Genomic DNA, 22,998 nt, shown 5'->3' with positions numbered 1-22,998 from the left:
ACCCAAAAGGTTCGATCGACAGCCTGATGTCTCGAAGGGGGGGGGGGTTGTCTTTGTCTGCCGTTGCCAATCAAGGGTTGTTTAGGGTTTTGTTTAGAGTTTTTAGTTAGGCCAAAACAAGATACGTGCAAACATATAGCTTCAAGTTGGGCAGTTCTTTGTTGGCCGAGATCATGGGCTTGAGCCCAAGTAAAATGGGCTGCCCAAAACCCCTTGGTAAAAACAGTCATCACCAACGATTAAGGGGTTGGGTTTCTGTTGGCTCCTTTTGGGCCGAATCCCTTATCTCACTGACTGAAGTTTTGGGCCAAGTGTACGTAACCATAGTGTGTGTACTAAAATGCACATTCATATAACATAGACATCTAGTGTTTAACATAATATATATCTTAATGAACTTGCCACCCATTATTCCTAGTGGTGTCATGCAATTAGAACATGTTTAATGAGTTTACGCATCATAAACGTATTGACGTCGTGTAGTGAGACATGAACAATAGTGATATGAGTTAAGTGCCACAAAGTTAAACGAGAATCACCTTGAAGGTTCAGGTTGTCACACCACTGCTCCAGTAGCAAAACAACCAGATCAACAAAGTTTCTTTACTCAAGAATTTGTTGACTGGAGAAGTATGCCTGAAGACCTCAGTGATGAAATTTTTGCACTCTATGCTTCTAATGTTTCTTCTCATGATGAATTTTGTTTGATGGCATTGGAGTCAATACAGAAGGGGGTTGAATCTGAAGAGGAACAGCTGGCCTCTGAAACAGTGGATGAGGTGATTGAAGAAGTGGTTATTGCTGTGGCAAATGAAGTACTGTTGGAAGAAAGTTCAGGCACCCTGATTGAACCACTGGCAGATCCATGGTCCGAAGAAGAAAAGACAAGTGAGATAGAAGAGAGAGCTGAAGATGAGGAAAATCCTAAATGTGATTGTGCAATGATGGCTGCTGCAAAGGTATCACCTCAAGTTCTTGAAAAACTGTGTTCTGACAATTGCATTATTGCTTTTGCTAACATCAAAGAGGTGAATGAAAACCTTCGTGATAAAATCTTATCTGATGAAGTCATATTTGAAAGGTCTCTAAAAGAACTTAAAAACGAATTGGCTGAAAAAGAGAAAGAGATTTGCAGCATGAAAGAAGAGCAAAGCATAACCAAAACCCAACTTCAAACCTTGGTAGAAAAATACCAAGGTTGCAAAAAGGAGTTAGAGTCCACCAAGATCGCATGTGAGAGATGGGTGGAATCATGCAAAGGGTATGAGGTTATGCTTGAGAAACAGATAAAACGCAATGTGAAATTTGGGGTTGGTTATAGAAAACATGATGATGAAAACACTGCTTTTGGAAAATCTGTTTCAACCACTGATGTAACTGCTGAGTACATCCCCACAAACAAGAATGGCCAAGAAGTGAAAATCACTGACAAACTTGGTAACAAAATCACACTTGACAGACCAATGGGCCCCTCTGTTTTTGAGGAGATTGAAAATCATCAATTTAAACCAAAATGGTTTGATGAGTGTGACATTCTTGAAAATTTCAAGCCAATGGACTTTACATCAACTGATGGTGTTAAAGCCCCAAAAGCTAAAGTCATACCTCTCAAGGACATCCCAGCAGTGGTTAAAACCTCTGCTACAAAGGAGTCTGAAAAGAGAAAGAAGAAAGAAAAAATTGATAATTTGTTTTGTGAATTCTGTGAGAAAAGGAACCATCTAACAAAAGATTGTTTCCAGTTAAAAGCTTATGATATAAACAAAACAAGTGTCATAGTTTCAGTTGAAAGTTGCATTGTTTGTGGTAAAACAAACCACAAAACTCAAGCATGTGTGTATCTCAAAAACTTTGATATCAAAAAGAATGAGTACCTTGCTAAAACATCCTTGAGTCCATCAGCATCATCATCGGTCAAATTCACCAAAAAGCAACCACTGTTTGTACCAGTTCAAACAGCTGTCACAAAACAGCTGAACCAAACATCTGTTAAAAGAGATGTTCAGGTTACTGATGCACCTCCTGCCAATCAGTTCAGAAAAGGCAAGGAAAAACAGTCTTACCAAAGGATTCCACACGTTTATGAGGTCTACAAAAAGCCCTCTAAACCTAGAGTGAACAGGCATCCTTTTGGTTATCAGCAGGTGATTGGCCAAGACCCCCAACAGTGGTTAGCTAGAAACAGTACTAAAACTGTCCAAACCCCTGACCTAACCACTGTCCATCACTCTGCATCCATACCAGACACTGCTGAATCCCCATCCAAAGCCATGTTGGCTTTGGAGCCCTTAATGAACTAATCCTTTTACTTCATGTGCAGGGAGCTTCTGCATGCTTTGATAGTCTTTGGTATGTAGATAGTGGAGGCACCAGGCACATGACAGAATGTAAAGCCCTCCTCAAAGATTTTAAAATCCATGGAGGGGGTGACATATCCTTTGGGAATAATAGTAAAGGGAAAGTTCTAGGGTCTGGGACAGTGCAATCTGGAAATGTAAAATTTGTAAATGTCAATCTAATAGACAATCTGAAATTCAACCTTCTGAGTGTATCACAAATGAGTGACAAAGGGTTTGGGTCATTCTTCACAAAAGATTGTTGTAGGATTGTTGGACCAGAAATGGTCAAAAAGATTGAAGCAATAATCAAAAATGGTCAAACTAAACTTGTTGCTCAAAGAAGTGGCAATGTTTATGTTGTTGACATGTCAAAAGAGTGTCCCAGAGCTGATGCCTGTCTGTTCTCAGCTGCCTCTAACAAAGAGACAGAACTTTGGCACAAAAGACTGGGGCACACAAATCTTAAGACAATAACAGAAATTTCAAAAAATGGTTTGGTGAGAGGCCTACCACAAAAATTGTTTTCATGTCCTGAACATTGCATTTCCTGTTTAAAAGGAAAGCAGCATAAAAGTTCTTACAAGTCCATTGAAGAGTCCAAAACAACCCAGTGTTTGCAAATGCTACACATGGATTTGTTTGGCCCAGTTCAAGTCATGAGCCTCAAAAAGAAAAGATATTGTTTGGTTATAGTTGATGACTTTTCTAGGTTTACATAGACTTTCTTTTTGCACTCTAAAGATGAAACTGCAGGCATTTTGCAAGACTTTGTGACACAGGTTGAAAAACAATTTGACCTTCCAGTGAAAAGCTTTAGGAGTGACAGTGGCACAGAATTTAAAAATAAGGAGTTGGATGCCTTCTGTGTGAAGAAAGGGATTGTAAGGCAGTACAGCATCCCTAGAACACCAGAGTAAAATGGGGTTGTTGAAAGAAAGAACAGAACTTTGATTGAGGCTGCCAGAACCATGCTTGCAGATTCAGGTTTGCCACTAACTTTCTGGGCAGAGGCTGTAAACACTGCCTGCTATGTCCAAAACAGAGTTTTAATAAACCCCAGGCACAAAAAGACTGCCTATGAAATTCTGTATAAAATCAAACCACTGATCTCATACTTCAAGGTGTTTGGCTGCCCATGCTTTATTTTGAACTTAAAAGATTCCATTTCAAAATTTGCAGCCAAAATTGATTGTGGTTATTTTCTGGGATACTCAACCACTGCCAAGGCCTACAAAGTGTTCAATGCACGGACCAAGGTAGTGGAGGAGACTTTGGATGTAAAGTTCAATGAACTTTCATCAATGAAAATCCCAGCAAATCCTGCTGATCTGTTTGATCCTGAAAAATTCACTTTTGAAAATACTGCTGTCAAGACTAACAATGCAGGTCCAACAGAGGATACACCACCAGACTATGGGTATGAAATCATCATCCCTCAAAGGTCTGCCACAAATGGAAAAGCATCAGTTGTTCAAAACAGCTGTCAAAGCTCAACCACTACTACCTCAACAGTTGTTGACCAAAGTAGCCCATCTACCACTGCTTCCAAATCCTCAAACACTGCTGACAAAAGTCCTCAAACAGTGGATAAAAGTCAGCAGTGGTCCACTTCATTACCACCCATTCCACCACCTTTTGAAGCCACTGCTGGGTCATCAAAGTCACCAGCAGTGGTTAGCTCAGATGCTACACATTTGCAGCCTTCACCAACAAATGCCATCATACCATACCAAGGAGACTTAATCTTCTTGAGATCTCATCCACCTGATCAAATCATTGGCAACATAAATGAAGGGGTGCTCACAAGAAGCCAAACCCAAAACATTTGTCTTTTTGCTGGTTTTCTATCACTCCATCAGCCAGTCAAGTACCAAGAGGCACTAAAAGACAACAGCTGGGTAGAAGCCATGCAAGAGGAGCTCCAACAGTTTAAAAGACAACAAGTATGGGAGCTTGTACCACTGCCAAAAGAGGTTAGTCCCATTGGCACAAAGTGGGTCTTCAAGAACAAAACAGATGAAAGGGGCATTGTTGTCAAGAACAAAGCCAGGCTTGTGGTTCAAGGTTACAGACAGGAAGAGGGGATTGATTATGATGAAGCATTCGCCCCTGTTGCAAGATTGGAAGCTATCAGACTGTTCCTGGCCTTTGCTGTCAACCACAACATGAAGGTGTTTCAGATGGATATCAAAAGTGCTTTCCTCTATGGTACATTGCAAGAAGAGGTGTATGTATGTCAACCTCCAGGCTTTGAGGATCCATTTTATCCTGATCATGTCTACAGGCTAAACAAAGCCTGTATGGCCTGAAACAAGCACCATGGGCCTGGCATGAAACTCTTTCCAACTTTCTACTCTCAAATGGTTTCAAAAGAGGTACCATTGATAAAACACGGTTTCTTAAATGGAGAGGGAAAGATTTAACGATTGTCCAAATTTATGTGGATGACATTATTTTTGGAAGCACATGTACCAAAATGTGTGAAAAGTTTAGAGAACTCATGACAGCTGAGTTTGAAATAAGTGCAATGGGTGAGCTGCAATGCTTTCTTGGTCTCCAAGTACAGCAATTGCAAAATGGAACCTTCATTCATCAAAGCAAATATGCTAAAGAACTTTTAACCAAATTTGATATGAATGATTGTAAACCATGCAGCACACCCATGGCCACAAATAAGCTGGTCATGTCTGATGAAAAGGATGAGCTGATTGACCAAACACTTTATAGAAGCATGATTGGGTCTTTATTGTACCTAACTGCATCTAGACCAGACATCATGTTTGCAACATGTGTCTTTGCAAGAAGTCAATCAGCTCCCAGAAAATCAAATCTCATTGCTGTAAAAAGGATTCTCAGATACATAAAAGGTGCTCCCACACTTGGTATCTGGTATCCAGCTAATTGGAATATCAAGCTTTCAGGTTTTTCAGACAGTGACATTGCTGGATGTCACACCACAAGGAAGTCCACTTCAGGAGGGTGCCAGTTTCTAGGTGATTGCTTAGTCTCTTGGCAAAGCAAAAAGCAAGCAGCAGTTTCAACATCCACTGCTGAGGCTGAATACATTGCTGCTGCAAGCTGTACAGCCCAACTCCTGTGGCTTCAAAATCAGTTGCTGGATTTTGGTATCACTGCCTTAAAGACACCACTCATGTTGGACAGCCAGGCAGCAGAAAATATCATAAAAAAATCCAGTTTCCCACTCTACCACAAAGCACATCGACATCAGACATCACTTTGTGAGGGATAGCTATGAAAAAGGTTTGATTTCTCTGCATCATGTCCCAACTAAAGACCAGCTGGCAGATGTGCTCACAAAAGCACTTGATACAACCACTTTTGAAAGCCTGGTCTCTAGGATTAGGATGCTAAACATGGAATAACAAGCAACATCTTGTTTTTTCTATGAATAAAAGCAACAAAATGTTTTCAGAAAATCAAAAATCCATCCTTAAAAATAGCTAAAAATGAAAATTTCATTAAAATCCTTAAAAGTCTGCCATAACCACTGATTGTTCAAAAGTCTGCTCTACTTCAAAAAGTCTGCCCACTGCTGAAAGGCAACCTCTGTTCTCTCATTTCTTGATAACCTCTGTTGTTCAAAAGCAGTGTCTTATCCACTGATAGTGAAAATCATCAACTGCCCCCTTTCCACTGCTTTCATCAGTTGCTTTCATCAAAAGTACTGTCCTTCATTTTCACCAGTGGTTGTCACGTGGGCAGTACATAGCAGTCAGACCTTTTGTAACGGCTGCCACGTCAGCATTCATTCTCTTTCCTATAAAATTCCCCACTCACCATCAAAACAGGGTTTTACTGTCGAATTGAATTCTTAAAAATTCTCTTCTCAAATCAGTTTTTCCTCTCATCTCTCACAAATTCCTTCGATCGTTCGTTTCAAAAATGACAAAATTGAAGTCATCTGCAAAACCCACATCAAAATCATCGAAAACAGCCTCTCAAAAGGCAACTTCCACTGAAATTCCATACAAAAAGTCTCACAATCTCCTGTGTCTACTCACAAAACCAGGAACCACAGATGTTTTCCACTCCATCATTAACATCATGGCAAAATCAAAGTACAAAACTTTGCTCACCGCCGATGCACCAATCTATTTGGCGACCCAAAGGGAGTTTTGGAATAATGCAACCCTTGAAACACAAGGAGACATTGCAACCGCCATTCATTCTTCTATAAAGGGTAAAACTGTCCAAATCACGCCACAATCCATTTCCGAAGTCTTTCAACTCGATGACCAAGCAGGTAAAACTTCATTCACTAAAAACGAGTTGCACATTGACTTCATTGAACGAGGGTATGAAGCCACAATGATGAAGAAACTAACCTTAGAAAAAGGTTATTTTCCTTCTGCACCCAGATTCCTATTTCATACCCTCCTACTGTGTGTTTCAAACAAAACCACTTCTTTTAATGAGATCCCTATAAAGATTCAAAATCTGGGATATGCAATTCTTCAAGAAGAAAATTATAACTATTCTCGGGAAATCTTTAAAGATTTGGTTAACAATGTTGAAACCAAATCATTCTTACTGTTTCCAAGGTTTTTAAGTTACTATTTTGAAAAGAAATTCAGTAAGGGTGATTTAGCGTTAATAAACCAAGGTGAAATAACTGTAATAAACTGCCTAACATCTGAAACTTTTTCACGAATGTTAGCACCTTGCAAAACACAAGCAGGGGTACCTGAGCAGAATTAATACCACTGCTCCTCAGGTATCCGCTGCTGAGCCTACTGCTCTAGGTGATCAAAGCAGCAGACCAACTGTTTTGAAACCCACACCTACAAAACCCAAAAAGCTTTACAAAAAGAAAAATCAAAAACCCCCCAAACCAATCAAAACGGCAACTCTGGAGGATGAGATACCAGAGTTAATGCCTGTGACAACACAACTGTCACAAGAAACCACTACTGCTTCTTCCTCACAGCAGTTGGTACAAATATCTCCACCCATAACCATAACTCCTCCTGCTTCTTCACAAAAAGAACAGGTTGTACACAAAGGGCCACCACATTATGATGCTCTGGATACACTCGTTTCCATCATCCACATCTTAATGCCCGGAGCAAATCCACTTTCTACACCCACCATCACATCCTCAATTCCACCAAAAACACAACTGCTGTTGGATGCAATTGATTTGAACCAGGCATTACTCAGTCCTTCTCAATCACCTGCCAATGAGAATATACCTCAACAAATGACTGAGCCTGCTGTATCATTCTTTGCTAACCCACCAACACAACCTGAGGAGGTTACACCCATTGAGTTACAAGTAACTCTTTGTGGTAATCCAAGTGAAGCAGCCACTACAACTGTTGAACCCACTGGTTTACAGTTGGACAGTGGTTACATCAATAAGACTTCCTTGGAGGCAATTCCTTTTATAGCACCTCTGCCAACCACCAGTGGATTTATTTATCCTACTGGCAACATCAAAAGGTTGTCAAGTGTTGAAGGAAGAAGGCCCCTGTACCAAGAAAAAGGGGCATCAGTGGTTAATGTTTGGAGTAAACTCCCTACTTCAACCACTGATAAAACCACTGTTAGTGGGAAATCAGATGATCCCATTAAATTGGGTGATGATTTAAAGTACCAGAAATTGACGGCTCGTGTTGAAAAACTTGATAACTCTGTTGCAGAGCTCAAAGATATGCTACAACAATTGTTACAGGTACAACAGGTAATCCACTGCTATTCCACCTCAAGCACCTGCTCTCCAACAGGCACCTGCTACAAATGAGCTCTGGAATCTATTTCAACCTTTTCTCCATCATCAAGCACAAATAGCAGATCAGCAACATGAAAAACATGTTCAAGAGCTGAGAAATGCTATGGAGTCTAGGTTCAAAGACACTCAGGCTGATCTAAAGGCTCTCAAAACTCAGATCATGCACAACTCTGGCACTGCTCCTCCACCAGTGTTCTTCATTGATCAACTTCCCGAAGATAATGCCAAAAAGGGGGAGAAAATTCAGGAGTGGAGAAGGAAAGGAATAACAGATGGTCTCTACCTTGCACCAGAAAATTCAAATATGACCAAACAGATTCCTTTGCCAGATGGGAGTAAGAAAATGGATGTGACCACAAATGCACTTGCAGAAGCACTTGCATGTGTGAAAAGGGATAGAGAGACCAAAAAGAAAGCCTGGGTGGATTATCCGGATCAGGGTACTTCAGGGTCAAGAGATGATGAAAATCTTATTGATGAAAAGAAGAAGCCTACAAGAAAAGTAAGGCTACCCAAATCCATTCCAGTCAGACGTTCAAAGTCTGCTCAAAAACGACCACCTAAAACAGCTGTTGTAACTCCTGTTGTATCAGCTGCTGCTGGTACTTCAGTAGTTTCATCATCTGCTCCCACTTCAACACACACCATCTCAACACACACTACATCCACTGCTTTACCACCATCACCACCAAAATCAAAAGCACCTCCTGTCAAAAGGCAGAAGACAGCAGTTGTTATAACTTCTGCTGTAAAGACAACAGTGGTTGAAACACCAGTTGTTTCAACAGCTGTTAGTCTATCACCCACCACTGCCACTACAACCACCTTTCCATCCAAAACATCATCAATCCCTCCTCAAATAAAGAGGAGAAGACTAATTCCTAAAGATGATGTCACTGCACCATCCCAAACATTTTCAAAATGTTTAGCTATTGTCAATATACCAAAACTAGTCCCACTCTCTTCTGTCCCAATGCACAAGCCCTTACCTCCTGCAGGTGTTCAATTTCCTCTTGAACTGGAAGCTGTTAGAGAAGAAATAAAATCTTTCTATATTGAGGATGACCCTGCCAAAAGGAGTTTGCCTTCAATCAAAGGATATCCCTGGCCCAAAAATGTTGATGAATATTTGAAGATAAAGGCCAAGCAAGCAGATGATATCTCGAAAAGAAACACACAAGGGAAATCTGACAAAGAAGTATCAAGATACTACCAATATCTGCTCACACAAGTCAGTTCCTTAGAACGTTTTGCAAAGAATGTCAGTCAACAAATTTCAGAAAGAGCAGCTGAAACTTTGAAGAAAGACTACATTGAAAGCATCATGTTTTACAAGAGATACAAAGGAGAGAGACACATGTACAAAGAGTGGACTGTTCCTGAGCTTGAAGTTGAAGCAGCAAGAATTCAATACATGATAAAAAGGAAAGTCACTCACACTCCTCCTGATTGGGCAAAGTTCAAAAAGAATGTACCTGACAAACAGTTGGAACTAAAGAGAATGAAAGAAGAACTGGTTGCTGCTATTATGGTACCAAAAGACAAGTTGCTAGATGGAAAGAAGATGTGGTCAGGACAACCTACAAAAGGTTGGAGGAATTAAGAAAGAAAGATCCAAATGTTCCTAAAAAACCTGACTATCCTGAAGCAGCGGTCTTAAAAAGACCACCAAAGCTGCAGGTCAAAAGAACCACTGCTCCTACTGGTGCTGCCATCTACAAAAGAAGGAGCCAAAAACAGTTGGATGCCGAAACAATTCAAGAGTTAATGGCTGGGGATGACCTTGTGAAAGAAGGCATACAAAGAATGATTAGAGAAACTCTTGAATTAAAGCAATCTGCAACTACTGCCCAGCCAGTAATGAACAGGCCAGCCTCACCAAATACTTCTTCAAATAAGTATCTCCCAAGAAACCCACCAGGCTCAAAAATACAAAAGTGGGAAACTGACAAACAGACCTGCGTATTGACTTTGCTCAGGTCTGGTGGAGAAGTGGAGAAAATATCAAGGGAACAAGCTCTTGGCCTGAGTCTTGAAGATTTGCAGGATCTCCTTGATCTTCCACTTAGCAGGGATGATGAAGATACAGATGCCCTTGACTTTGAATTACAATTTAAAGGTCAAATAAGGGAGCTGTTAATGAGGCAATAAAATGTCCACAAATAATGAAGGGTTTTGGCATTATCTGTTCCAGGGGGAGATTGTTGGGATTGAACCCTATCAGAGGAACAGATAATTAAAGCCAAAACTAGATCAGAGAAGTGGATCCTGAATAAGCAGATGTTGATATACAAATCTCTCCCCTTGAAAGTGATTACAACTACTGATGATCTCCTATCTGCTGATCTTGCTAAACTGCTGACCCATAACTGCTGCTCAACTAAAGATCTGATGGAAGACTAAAGTCCTGCTGATTCAATCTACTGCCTTGAGTCAAGCACTGCTGATCCGGACAAGTGCTGCTGGGTTCACAGCAGTAGAAGGTTGCAGCAGCTGTTCTAAAGTCTGTTTTGAAATAGAATGTATTAGCAGTAGTTAACACAAGCAGTGTCTGTATAGATCAGAGGTTAGAGTTTTTTAGGAGGTTAGATGTCACTTTCATGGTGACGTCAGCAAAGATGCTCAGTAGTTTGCAAGTGCCTATAAATAGTTCAGTACTTGGTACTGTTCTATTAGCTCTTTGCATCATTCGTCTTCTTTGCACGAACAAACTACTGAGCTCTGGCTGAGGGGGAGTTTGCATTCTTACATCAATCATTGTAATCGTGTTTGAAATAAATTCAATCTTTCGGTTCATTGTGTAAAGATGTTTGATAAAAGTATTACTCTCGTTTGATTGTATGCAAAGTTTGTTTTCATCTTAATTTCCGCTGCACACTCATCCATCTTCATCTTATTTACAAACGCAAAATACAATAAAAAACAAACTCAGATCCAACAGATGGTGACCACGTTAGAACAATCTACTTGCAAGAAATGTGAAAGACTCTGTCAGGTAAATGATGTCTTTCACTTCAATGTATGTATGCATGAAAAGCTGGTTGTAATTCACAAATGATAAATTTAAGAAAATCTAAACAACAATAGTACAATTGTAAAACATTGGTCATGTGAGCATCTACCATAGTATGTAGGGGTGTGAATCGGGTTGCGGGTTGGTGGGTTGAAATGTTCAACCCGACCCATATTATTATTCGGGTCAAAGATTCAATCCTAACCCACACACGTATAAATTTGGATCAAACCCAAACCCGACCCGTTTAACCCGTTTTTTTTTTTTAAATGAGGCATACAAGTTGACAATTTATAAATGAGTTGTTGGGTTTTAAGCGGGTTATCGATAACAAATTTAGTGAGTATGAGTGTGACAAGTAAAAAATATAATGTGTTTATTATAACTAACATTATTATGACTAACCACGTAAAATAGGAACGAAAAAAAAACAAAAAGAAAAATATAAAAGCTTTTTTTTTTAAATAGTTAAATGGGTTAACGGGTCAACCCAAACCCGACCTATTTTTAATACGGGTCAACCCGAACCCAACCCTTTTTTAAAACAGTTCGTGTTAGTCGACCCAAACTGGTTATTTCGTGTCGGGCTGGCGTGTTGTGTCAAGAATTGCTGCCCCTAGGTATGGCTGATTGGCTGAAGATGTACAATCTTAAATTTATCCTAAACGGCTTGCTCATTGTTTATTTCAACCATCTGTTGTCAACTCACATTTGTTATTCCAATATTACATGACTATTGTAGAAAACCGTTATTTGTAGTTTTGGTAGGATATCAAGTTTGACCTAAAAAAAGTCAAAGAACATCTATTACTTTCAAATAGAAGGTTTGTTTGCAAATCCTGTTGTTTTTATGTTCTTTTTTTCATAAGGTTATCAGATGTTGCCATACATGTTTTTAGCCAAATTGGTTGATGTTTTTAGTCCGTTGTGAATTGTTGGGATTGTGCTTAATTATAACCTGATCTTGTCTGTAAATTTTGTTATGTTTGCTGGTTCAAAACGAAAGTATATTTGTTGCCTTTTAAGTTGCTTTGATGCTACATGTAATTGAGAGTGCAACCATTAAAAACTCATGAAACCGGCTCGGGCTCAAAGCTGGATGTTGTCTAGCACACCACTTAAGTTTCAAGTCTTCACAAAGATAACAAGCCTGAACAACATACTTGCAGTGGCATAGCCAGGGATTCTTTTTAGATTGGTTCTTGTGCTATTAATAAAACGACAAGCTACTTGTAGTGGCGGAGCCATGAATATTTTTTGTTGGGGGTCAAAAAACAATTATCGAATTTTGTTTATATGAAGTACTTTTTACCAGGTAATGTCAACAGGTGTTTTTATGTTAGGTCAGGTCATCGATGGTGTTTATCCAAATATTACCCAAAAGTAATATAAATTACTAATGACTTTAAATTAAGCTCCTTCTGTCATTAGTAAAAATCTACATAAAATTTTCCAAATACCAGCACATATCCTTGCTTGTAATTTGTATGTACAAAACGTGATCATTATGTCATACTCATCGTAATGATAAAGAAAACACATAGCAATAGACATATACAAAACAAAATTAGAAGTTAGAACACACACTTCAATAGTTGCCAGTTTTTTTTTCCTTCTGAGGTCAATCTTTTACAGCCCATGGAGTCGAACGATAATCATTCATGAGTTAAGCTTTTACTTTATTATCAGTGGAAAAATCGAATCTTGCTAATAAATAAAGTTTAATCGCTAAGAAATAAGAAATGTATGATTTATTATTTATTATTGTATATTGTAATCCATTAAGGCTTAACATTGTTCATTACGACTAGGGATGGCAATGGACCGGGTATGCTAATCCCATACCCATACCCATACCCGCCTGTAAAATTTTGTCACATACCCTGCCCATTACCTGTCGGGTATCATTTATACCCGTTGGGATTTTAATGTATATATATTCTTTACTTTCCTTTAGAGTTTTATATTTTAAAAATCTATATAATATATTAAATTATGATAAATAACATACATATCATCATTACCATAATAATATTGGATATATTTAAAAATATAAGTATATTATGATATTAGTCTCAAAAAATAATTCCGTATTTTATATCACATTAATATATAAATATGAATAATGTCATCAAAATATATATTTCAAATTAAAAGTTTATTTTCAAATAATAAAGCTACAAGAATAAAACATTACTAAACAATAGTTAAAGAAAATAAATATAAAACTAAAAAGTTTTCATGTAAACGGATATAGTATCGGGTAATCAGGTCGGGTATAATCTAATCCCATACCCGTCCCGTACACGCAATTTTTTTTCCATACCCATACCCGGCCCAATACCCGACGACTATCATATTATCTACCAAGGTCCATCATGATCCATTAAGATGCAATATGGTCCATTAAGAATTTAAGATATATATGATCTACTATTATCCATTGTGATCCATTAAGGCATGTATGATCTATTATTGTCCATTGTGATCCATGAAGGTCTAGTATGGCCCATTACGACATATATGATCTACTGTTGTCCATTGTGATCCATTAAAGCCCAATATGGTCTATTAAGACAGACATCTATCATATATTATTATCCATTGTGATCTATTAAGACCCATTATGCCTCATTAAGACATGTATGATCTATAATTGTCTGTATTGATCCATTAAAGCTCAATATGGCCCATTAAGACATGTGTGATACACTATTGTCCATTGTGATACATTATGGCCCAATATGGCCCATTAATACATGTATGATCTACTATTGCCCGTATTGTCCATATTGTCCATAGTGATCCATTAAGGCACAAAATGGTTCATTAAGATATATATGGTATACTATTACCCATTGTGATCCACTAAGACCCAATGTGGTCCATTGAGACATGTATGATCCACTACTATCTATTGTGATCAATTAAGCCTTACTAAGATCAAATAAGACATATGTGATCTAGTATGCTTATTGTGATCCAATAAGGCCAGTATGGTCCGTTAAGATATGTATGATCTACTATTGTCCATTATGATACATTAAGGCCCATTAAGAAATGTATATATTAATGGACCATACTGGGACTTAATGGATCACGATGGACAATAGTATATCTCTTAATGGATCATATTGAGCCTTATTTAAAGTTACCTTAGCGTAATATTAGTTTTTATCCATTTAGTTATCGCGGTCCAAAATCAAATAGCGGTCAAGGTCCGCTATATGATATATAGGTTATAGCGGTGATATAGCGGTAATTTTTATACCATGCATATTTTATGTATATATATATATATATACATAGACATATATATATATATTGAAAAAAATAAATAATAATATCGAAATTTATAGTAATATCATATTATCATGCAAAATATTATTAGTAATATCAAAATCCTAAACATGAACTGACCAACGACTTAGAGATTTAAGTTTAATTTTGTTGAATGATGAACTAATGAAGAACCAACAAATGAAGACTTTTGGTCTCGATTCAGATTTAATTTTGGGTTTGGGCCTTTAATTTTGGTTTTATTTATAGACAAAAGTTTGATTAATGTGGGTTTATTTATAAGTGCTATAGTAGTGCTATAGCACACTATTGACTGCATAAGTTTTTATTTATATTATCTTTATTTACTATATTAATTAATAGATTATAAATGAATTGAGCTTGAGAAACTAACAAAGAGCCGAGCTCGAGCTCGGGCTCGACTCGACTCGTTTGCACTCATAGTCGCAACGTACGGTGGTTACATTTATTTCAAATTATACAATACTAAATTAATAACTTGTACAAATAATTAGGGGTGCAAACGAGCCGAGCAGAGCCTGAGCTCGGCCATGCTCGAGATCGAGCTCGTTTATACATATAATTTAGTTATTTTTTTTATATCTATATAAATGGTAAATATTATTTTTAAATATATGTTTAATATATTAATTAAAAATATGTAAAAAGAAAGCTTGTTAAGGCTCGCGGGCCAGCTCGAGCTCGATAAGCGAAGCTCGGGCTTGGGCTCGTTTACTAAACGAGCTTGTTTTTAGGTTTGGGCTCGAGCTCAAACTTGGCTCGTTCGAGCTTTTTTTCAAGCCGAGCTTGAGTAGCTCACGAGTAGATCGGCTCGTTTGCACCCCTACAAATAATTACATTGACAATTGCCGTTTATCCTAATTTTAGCCAATTCTCCTCCAAAAGTTAAATTATTTAAAACTATTTTAGTTCCCTCCCAAGTTTTCCCTCTTCCTCCCTCAAAAACCCAAATTCCTCCTTTTTGTCAAAACCTAAACTTGCTTCCAGTTCAAATCAAGCAAACCAATGGGTGGCACAACCAATATCAATTATCAAGGGCATATAATTCAGACCTCCGTATTCACCACCCTGCACTCGCTCACACAAGATCTGAGGCCTAGCTCTCATCACCATCTTCACAACCAGACTGTTGGACCAATCATTCACACCTCAACAAATTCGAGTTCGACGTCGTATGGTTTTCCAGTGACGAAGGTGGTTCTATACGGTCGCCCGCCGTGGATACGGTTCTGAGATCTCTCTCAAGATCTATGTTTACGATGAGAATGAAATTGATGGCGTTAAAGAGCTATTGTACGGACGTGACTTAAGATAACGCCCAAATCGTGTCACAGGTACTTCGACTAGTTCATCATTTGATATGTTATCGTTTTAGTGTGATTGGTTATGTTTTGATTTGTTTATCTACATAGAAAAAGGGAAAATATAAAGTTGTTACGCAGGTCTCTTTGACTTTGGTTTTTATTTTGACCACCATAAGGGTATAGTTTACAGACTAAACATGTAATATGGTGGTATATATATAAACCTTTGTTATCTTTGTAACCATAATCATTAACAAATCCAAAACAGTTACATTTACCAGAATTAAGTTGATTCACTTTGTGTGATTAGATTATGAACTGAACTTGTGTGAATTGACAGGCGTTAAAGGGAGTGAAGAGAGAGGATGTTCAACTGTCTACCAAATTTGGGATCAAAGTTGGTGGTCAGTTTGAAATCAGTGGTGAACCGGAGTACGTTAGAGCCTGTTGTGAAGCCAGTTTGAAGCGGCCTGATGTTGATTACATTGATCTTTACTATGTTAATCGCATCGATAAAGAAGTCCCTATTGAAATCACTGTGAGTCCTTAATTCACTTATTTTATGCTATAGTTCACTTATGATTTTCTAGCATGTAATTTAAGGTGACAATTATTGGATTTGTAGAAGGGAGAACTGAAGAAACTGGTTGAAAAGGGTAAAATAAGACACATTGGTCTACCTGAGGCTGGTCCAGCAACTATTAGAACGGCATTGGACCAGACAAAGTCTTCACCCCATGCAACATGCGGCCGTGCGGGTTTGATATGACTAGTTTGTGTATTTATTTTTTAAGTTTTTATATATTTTTATACTTTTTGAAAAAAAATATTTTAGCGGCGCTTTTCTTTCATTTATTCTTCTGTTTTCTAGTATATACATATGTATTGATCCAAATATATTTATCTTTTCTTTTTAAAAGTGAGTTATTGACTTTATATTATAGGGGCCCTGTTTTCTTCTACTCGCACAGGGCCCAAACTTTTTCGAGGATTTTCGGAGACGGCCCTGTCAAAGCAGACACGTTAAAGATTCTTGCCATGTATAGAAGGCCAGTTCGTCAAGTTGCTGCAACAATAGGGGCCTGGCTTAACATATTTCAACTACTAATTGACTTGAATAGGTCCTTTGTGTCAACTATTTTATATTAGAATTCTTTTCATTTTGGTTATAATTTTAATCTTCAATCTTGAATTTTTATTTTTGATAGTTCTATCATTATGCACCAGCTGCACACTTCTATTGTGTTTATACACGATAGGGAGGGGAATTGGAGTAAATCGTCTGGACTTGCAGCCATCCTCATCATGGAACATTTACCTCTTCTCATCAAATTTGGCTTCCCAAGGATTGTACATGAGGTACACTTTTTACTTATTTGTTCGGTCAACTTGGTTTAATGTTTTTATGATTTATTAGTTTGGTGATGAGTTTTGGAGAGTAAGCAGTTGTAAAGGAAAGTAGTTGTAGATATTTGTATGTTTAAGCACACTAAATTTGATTTAGTTTGCTTACACTATGCTATTATATCTGAGTAAGGTAATTAGTTTATGGAAATTAGGCTGTAATTAGTTTTTTTAACAAGTACATATATGTATTGACATAGACTGCTAGTGTATTACAGACGTACACAATCACACAAAGGTGTAACATTGCTATGTCTAACTTTCAGCAAATCTTGCAGATGCAGGTGTGTAGGTTTTATAGATGATGCGTCTACATCTGGTGCTGGGGATCTTGCAAAAGATGAAGATGAGGCAGAAGATGAAGAAATACTACTTGTAAGTTATTGTAATTAAATATGGATATAAGATATAAGATATGTAGGTCTATAATGAGCGAAGTTATATAGAGTCTAACAAAGATTATGCAAGTCTCAGATTTCTTACTTCCATATTATTCCTTATACATAGCAATACAACACGTTACTTATGTGGATTAGAATGTGTGTTTATTTTAACATTGAGTAATGCAACTTGAACATGGAGCAGCATCTAGATGGACAAAACTGAACATGTTCTTCATATTAACTTATTAAGTATGGTCAATATGTTTACTTTTGTGATACCTAGCATGCTACAGAAGAATTCACTTACTTTGTCTTTGCTGGCTCACTTCTTTTTTAACACATCTCCAACCTAATAAATATTCAGCCAACACTAGAAGGAAAGGTTGATCCTGCAGATTTAGCTTTTTTACCGCCCTCTGTGCAACTTGATCTTCTAGTGCAAGTAAGTATATATATCAACATCAAACATTTTTTCTGCGATTTTCATCTCCTTTTTTACTAATATATCTCTAATATACCTTGCTATATAGATGAGAGAACGGTTGGTGGCAGAGAACCGGAAAAAGTATTAAAAAGTTAAGGTATTTGTTTTTCAACTTGGTGACTAAATGTTTTACTGCCCTTTAAGATCTTTTGACCTACATTTTTTGTGTATGCAGGCTCTTTCAAGATTTTCTAAATTTAAAATAGAGTCTTATGTTTAAACAATTGTCTTCCGTAGGGGATTAACGAAGTGCAGAAAGTAGCTGGTGGAAGGGGAGTTGGTGGTGTTCAGATTTCACTCACAGATAGCATCCAAAGCTAACGAAGTATTTATTATTACTCAGTAAGTAACTGATTAAGGTTCGTTTCAGGTGATTATGCATTTGCTCATACAACAGGCATCATTATGTAAGCAATTGGAGCAGATGGGTTTGCTGCTGTTGCAAGTGCTGCTAGTAGTGATGCAGGTTCTGTTGCACTTGTTGCATCATTTAGAGATTTCTTTTGATTAGAAGCTTATGTATTTGGTATTTAAATTTTAAACTTATGTATGGATTTTGGTTTATTATTGTTAATATATTTGGTTTTTAAGTTTTCTTATGTTTGGTATTGTTTTCGTTTTACAAAAAAAAAATAATATAAAAATGCTAATTATACGAAAATGGCCACATGGAACCATTATAAATATGTGTGACCAATGTTAGACAATAGCCACACATAAAAGTAGAAAATTTTATGTGGCTTTACATGATCATTAGCCACACTATAGGCACTTTGTTTTTGTTTGTGTGACGAAACCATACCAAACATCACAGGGGAAAAAAGTTATGTGTGACCAAAAGTTAGCAAGTGTCATGTAAAAACAAATTATGTGTGACCAAAGGTTAAACAATAGCCACACTTAAAATTATAAATTTTCATGTGGCTTTACATGATCATTACTCACATCATCGTCACGTTGTAAATTTTGGTGTGACGAAATGTTAGCGATTGTCATATCACAGGTAAAACATATTATGTGTGGCCAAAGGTTAGACAATAGCCACACTTAAAATTACATAATTTCATGTGGCTTTACATAATCATTAGTCACACCATTGCCATTTTGTTTATTTTGGTGTGACGGAATGATAGCATGTGTAATGCACAAAATGAATATGTGTGGCCAAAGGTTAGATTATAGTTACACTTAAAATTATAAACTTTCACGTGGCTTTACATAATCATTAGCCACATTATCATTACTTTGTTTTTTATATGACATAATGATAGCAAATGTCATGAAAAAAGTAAATTATATGTGACTAAATGTTAGCCATTAGCCACATGCACTTAAAAGCACAAGACTTCATGTGGCTTTACATAAAAAATAGCCACACTATCGTCACTTTATTTTCTTTTGTATGACGGAATCATAGCAAATGCCATAAGAAAAAAAAAGAATGCGTGACTAAAGGTTAGACAATAGTCGCTTTTAAAATTACAAAATTGTTGTGTGTCTAGAAATAGTTTTTAGCCACACTTATGGTAAACTCATGTGACTAAATAATAAAATGGCCACGCGTACAGTGAGTTCATATGGCCACTACTATCATTTAGTCACACTTAATGAATGAAATGCTTGATTAAAACAACTCCTTTTGTCACATTTTTTAATTGATGTGGCTAAAACAAACTTTTAAGTGACTGTATAATAGAAATGGCCACACATGTAATAAATTCGCGGCTGTTGCTACCCTTTAGCCACACTTATTGTACAAGATTTTGATTCCAGCAAGAAATAGCGGTACCCTTTAGCCACACTTTTAAGTTACTATGGCCACTAAACGTGAATGTGGCCGTAAAATACCTACGATGACTAGACCTTTGGTCACACTTGAGTTGGAAAAAAAAAGTGTGGCAAAAGGCGTATGGTCACACTTTTTTTTGTGTGGCCGTAAGCCTTTTTTGACGTAGTGTTAGTAATTTCACATGAAAGTTGTAGGTTCTAATTCCGCGCGGAATTACTTAAGGTAATTCCGCATGAACTGACAAGTTGAAGTTCCATGCAGAATTAGAACAGTATATATATGTATGTTTGCATTCTCATTTGGTACGGAATTAGTTGTATTGCCACGAAGTGCTACCAAATTCCTGCTGTGTAATCACGTTATTTTTGAATGAGAAGCAAGTATTAAAGTGATATCTCTGTTTTCTACTCCATTCTTACTAATTCAAAGCTGTTTGTGTGTTTCCGCCACTCAAACAGTGGTGTATTGACTTTAATTGACTCACTTGATCGTTAAATCGATCCTACAATTGGTATCAGAGCCAGTTATGAGCCAATACACCTGAATCAGTGCATTTTTCTACACTTTATTGGACTTCTGGACGTTTTAACGGACAAAATGGACCGAGTTTCTAGTATTGTGTGTAAAACAGTGTTTTAACAAACCCTTGAGAGAATCAGATTAAAATTCAAAGTAAAAGTGATAAAAAATGGGCCAAACAGTAATTCCGTATAAACGAACCAGTTAATTCCGTTTGAAATCCTGAAGTATTTCCACACGGAATAAGTAATTCCGTTTGAAAATTGCAGTAATTTCAAGCGAAATTACTATTTTCATTTGAGGTGTAATTCCGTTTGAGTAATTTCGTTTCAAAATTCTAATTCCGTATGAAATCTCACCTAATCTCGTTTGAATTGGTAATCTCGTGTGAAAAGTAATTCCATTTGGAGCTAATCTCGTGTGAAAGTCTGATTCCGTGTGAAAGTCCATTAGGTCTGTAATTTCATTTTAAGTCTGATCTTGTGTAATTCCGTTTGAATCACCTGTTTGAACGAAAAAGGTTTTCAGTAAACTGATTTCTTAAAAATGGAAAATCAAGATTTTTATAACTTCTTTGCCGGCGGTGGGATGACAGCAGCATAGAACCCAGCCAGTATAGTGCAGAACGTCAATATGGAGAATGGGTTAGGGACGATGCAGAAACCACCTAAACTGATGAATATCGATGAGTATTCAGGTTGGTCAGGGAGATTCAAAAACTGGGTTCAAGCCAATCACTTTGAATGTTGGATGAAGATTGAGTCGAAGTATCTTCCACCAAGAGATGGTTTGGGTCTTGAGAAGGGGATTGGAAGTTTGACACAATCTGAACAGGATGATTTCAAAGCTGAGAAAAAGATGATGAGCATTCTTCAACAGGCAATTAAGGAGGATATCTTGGTGTTGTTGCAGCATGAAGATAATTCACAATCAGTTTGGCAGCAATTGAAAGTAAAGTTTTAAGGGAGTGTATCCATGATCAAAAGCAAAAAGGCTTTAATAAAGAAAGAATTTGACATTTTTACTGGTATAAAAGGTGAAACTACAAAACAACTGATTGAAAGATACTGACATTTAGTTGTGGAGATGAAGAGATTGGAAATAACCAAGACGAATGAGGAGTGGATCGATAAATTGGCAGATGCATTGCCTTACGACGAATGGGGCACTTATTTGATGATGTTGAAAAACAATTCAGATTTTGTTAATTTGAATCTTAGTTCGTTCATAGAGAAAATTGTAGCTCATGAGTTAGAGTTAATCAAGATCAAAAAGATGAATTCTGCAAATATTTAACAGGATGTGTCTCTTTATTACAAAGGCAGCACTCCAGCAACAACAAATCAAAGCCCAAAGATTCAAACAGCGTTCAACGCAGATTCAACATCGGGTGCTTCGTCCAATACTCCAAGCAACAACAAGCCTTCACCGTTTGCTAGTTTTGAGCCAAATTTCAAATCTTCCGAACAGATGTCACCTCAGAGCTCATCAAGCTCGAACAATCAGGGATATGTTTCTGGGATTCAGTGTAATATTGCAGTCAACATCAAGAACGGACATGAGTTACTGAAGCGGCTGCGAAACAACATATTTCACTGTTAGCTTCCGTTCTAGAGTCGTACGAGAGTTTGGTGGCGAGAACGATCGGTAATCCTGATATGACCAAGGAGGATTACGATCAAATAGATCCGGAAGAGCTAGAGCTGATCGACATCACGGGTAGAAACAGTTTGTCTGGACCAGATCAAAAGCTTGGATTTGATAAGTCCAAAGTGACTTGTTTTAAATGCAAAGAGAGAGGGCATTTTAAGAGAGAGTGTCCGAACAGAGAGGTCAACAATCACCAGAATCCATTTACCAACGACTACTATAGGCAGGCAATTTATCACAAGCCAAATCAACAACCAGTCGTTCAAAGACCTCAGATTGAGAACAAGCCAGAGAAATCTCTCATAGTCAACCAAGATGACGAGAAGGTAGCTGAAGGATTCAGTTGGGATAGATACATCCCAGGCAGTGAAGGAAGAGCTATGATGGCTGAGATTGTAGAGGAATCAGAGAGTGTTATACCAGAGGTGGTTAGTGAAGATGTATCTGTGGAAAATGTGGCAGATCTTGAAGAAATTGCTGCTGAAGCCTATTATTATCAATCCGAACAGGAGGTATTAACTAGTTCTTTAAAATCAATCATGCCTCCTAAAGTGTTTGATTCTTTTGCAGGTTTCTTCGAAGAGCCAACAACAGGATTATGCCCACATTATGAGGTTAAGAAAGATTTTGTTGAAGAGATGATTGATGTAACTAAAGAGATGACTGAAGAGAAGCTGAAGGAGATCGCTGACAGAGCCTTAATGGGAAAACTGAAAGAGGTAGACACAGAACCTGTAGAACCAGAGTCTGTCAGTACCGAGTCAGTACAAAAGGAGTCTGATGAGGAGTCAGAAAGTGTGGAGGTCAAAACCAAAGGAGTGTCTGAGTCAGAGTCAAATGGTGTCGCTAAACAGGGTGTTAAAACTGATCAGGAAGAAAAGTTTGTTGAGAAAATTGAGTCAATTTCTGAAACCCCATGCCAAAACTGTTCAAAACCTTGCATGGAGTGTCTTGAAAAGGACACAAAGTTTTAGGAATTGAAACAACACACTGATATGATTAAATTTGATCTAAGTCAAGTAAAAGAAGCTTATGACACA

The 22,998-nt window shown here is 37.5% G+C and overlaps 1 protein-coding gene across 6 annotated transcripts; it reads left to right on the top strand.

Moving 5' to 3' along the window:
- Positions 1-15,323: 15,323 nt before the first annotated feature.
- LOC110939782 lies at positions 15,324-18,599 on the top strand. 6 transcript variants are annotated; one of them, XM_022181347.2, is made up of 9 exons: positions 15,325-15,759; positions 16,070-16,267; positions 16,355-16,481; positions 16,701-16,850; positions 16,957-17,088; positions 17,412-17,508; positions 17,881-17,958; positions 18,047-18,097; positions 18,238-18,599. In XM_022181347.2, the coding sequence occupies exons 3-8, from the start codon at positions 16,474-16,476 to the stop codon at positions 18,086-18,088; spliced, it is 507 nt and encodes a 168-aa protein (XP_022037039.1). In that variant the 5' UTR covers positions 15,325-15,759; positions 16,070-16,267; positions 16,355-16,473; the 3' UTR covers positions 18,089-18,097; positions 18,238-18,599. The 6 variants fall into 6 exon arrangements, with proteins under 6 accessions (XP_022037037.1, XP_022037039.1, XP_022037038.1 ...); XM_022181346.2 differs by having other exon boundaries at positions 16,355-16,487; XM_035974802.1 differs by having other exon boundaries at positions 16,355-16,487; positions 16,674-16,850.
- The last annotated feature ends 4,399 nt before the right edge of the window (positions 18,600-22,998 follow it).

Source organism: Helianthus annuus, chromosome 6 (genome assembly GCF_002127325.2).
Source record: "Helianthus annuus cultivar XRQ/B chromosome 6, HanXRQr2.0-SUNRISE, whole genome shotgun sequence".
Classification (NCBI taxonomy): domain Eukaryota; kingdom Viridiplantae; phylum Streptophyta; class Magnoliopsida; order Asterales; family Asteraceae; genus Helianthus; species Helianthus annuus.
Note: the sequence above shows the minus strand (reverse complement) of the source record. Positions and strands in the feature narration are given on the sequence as shown.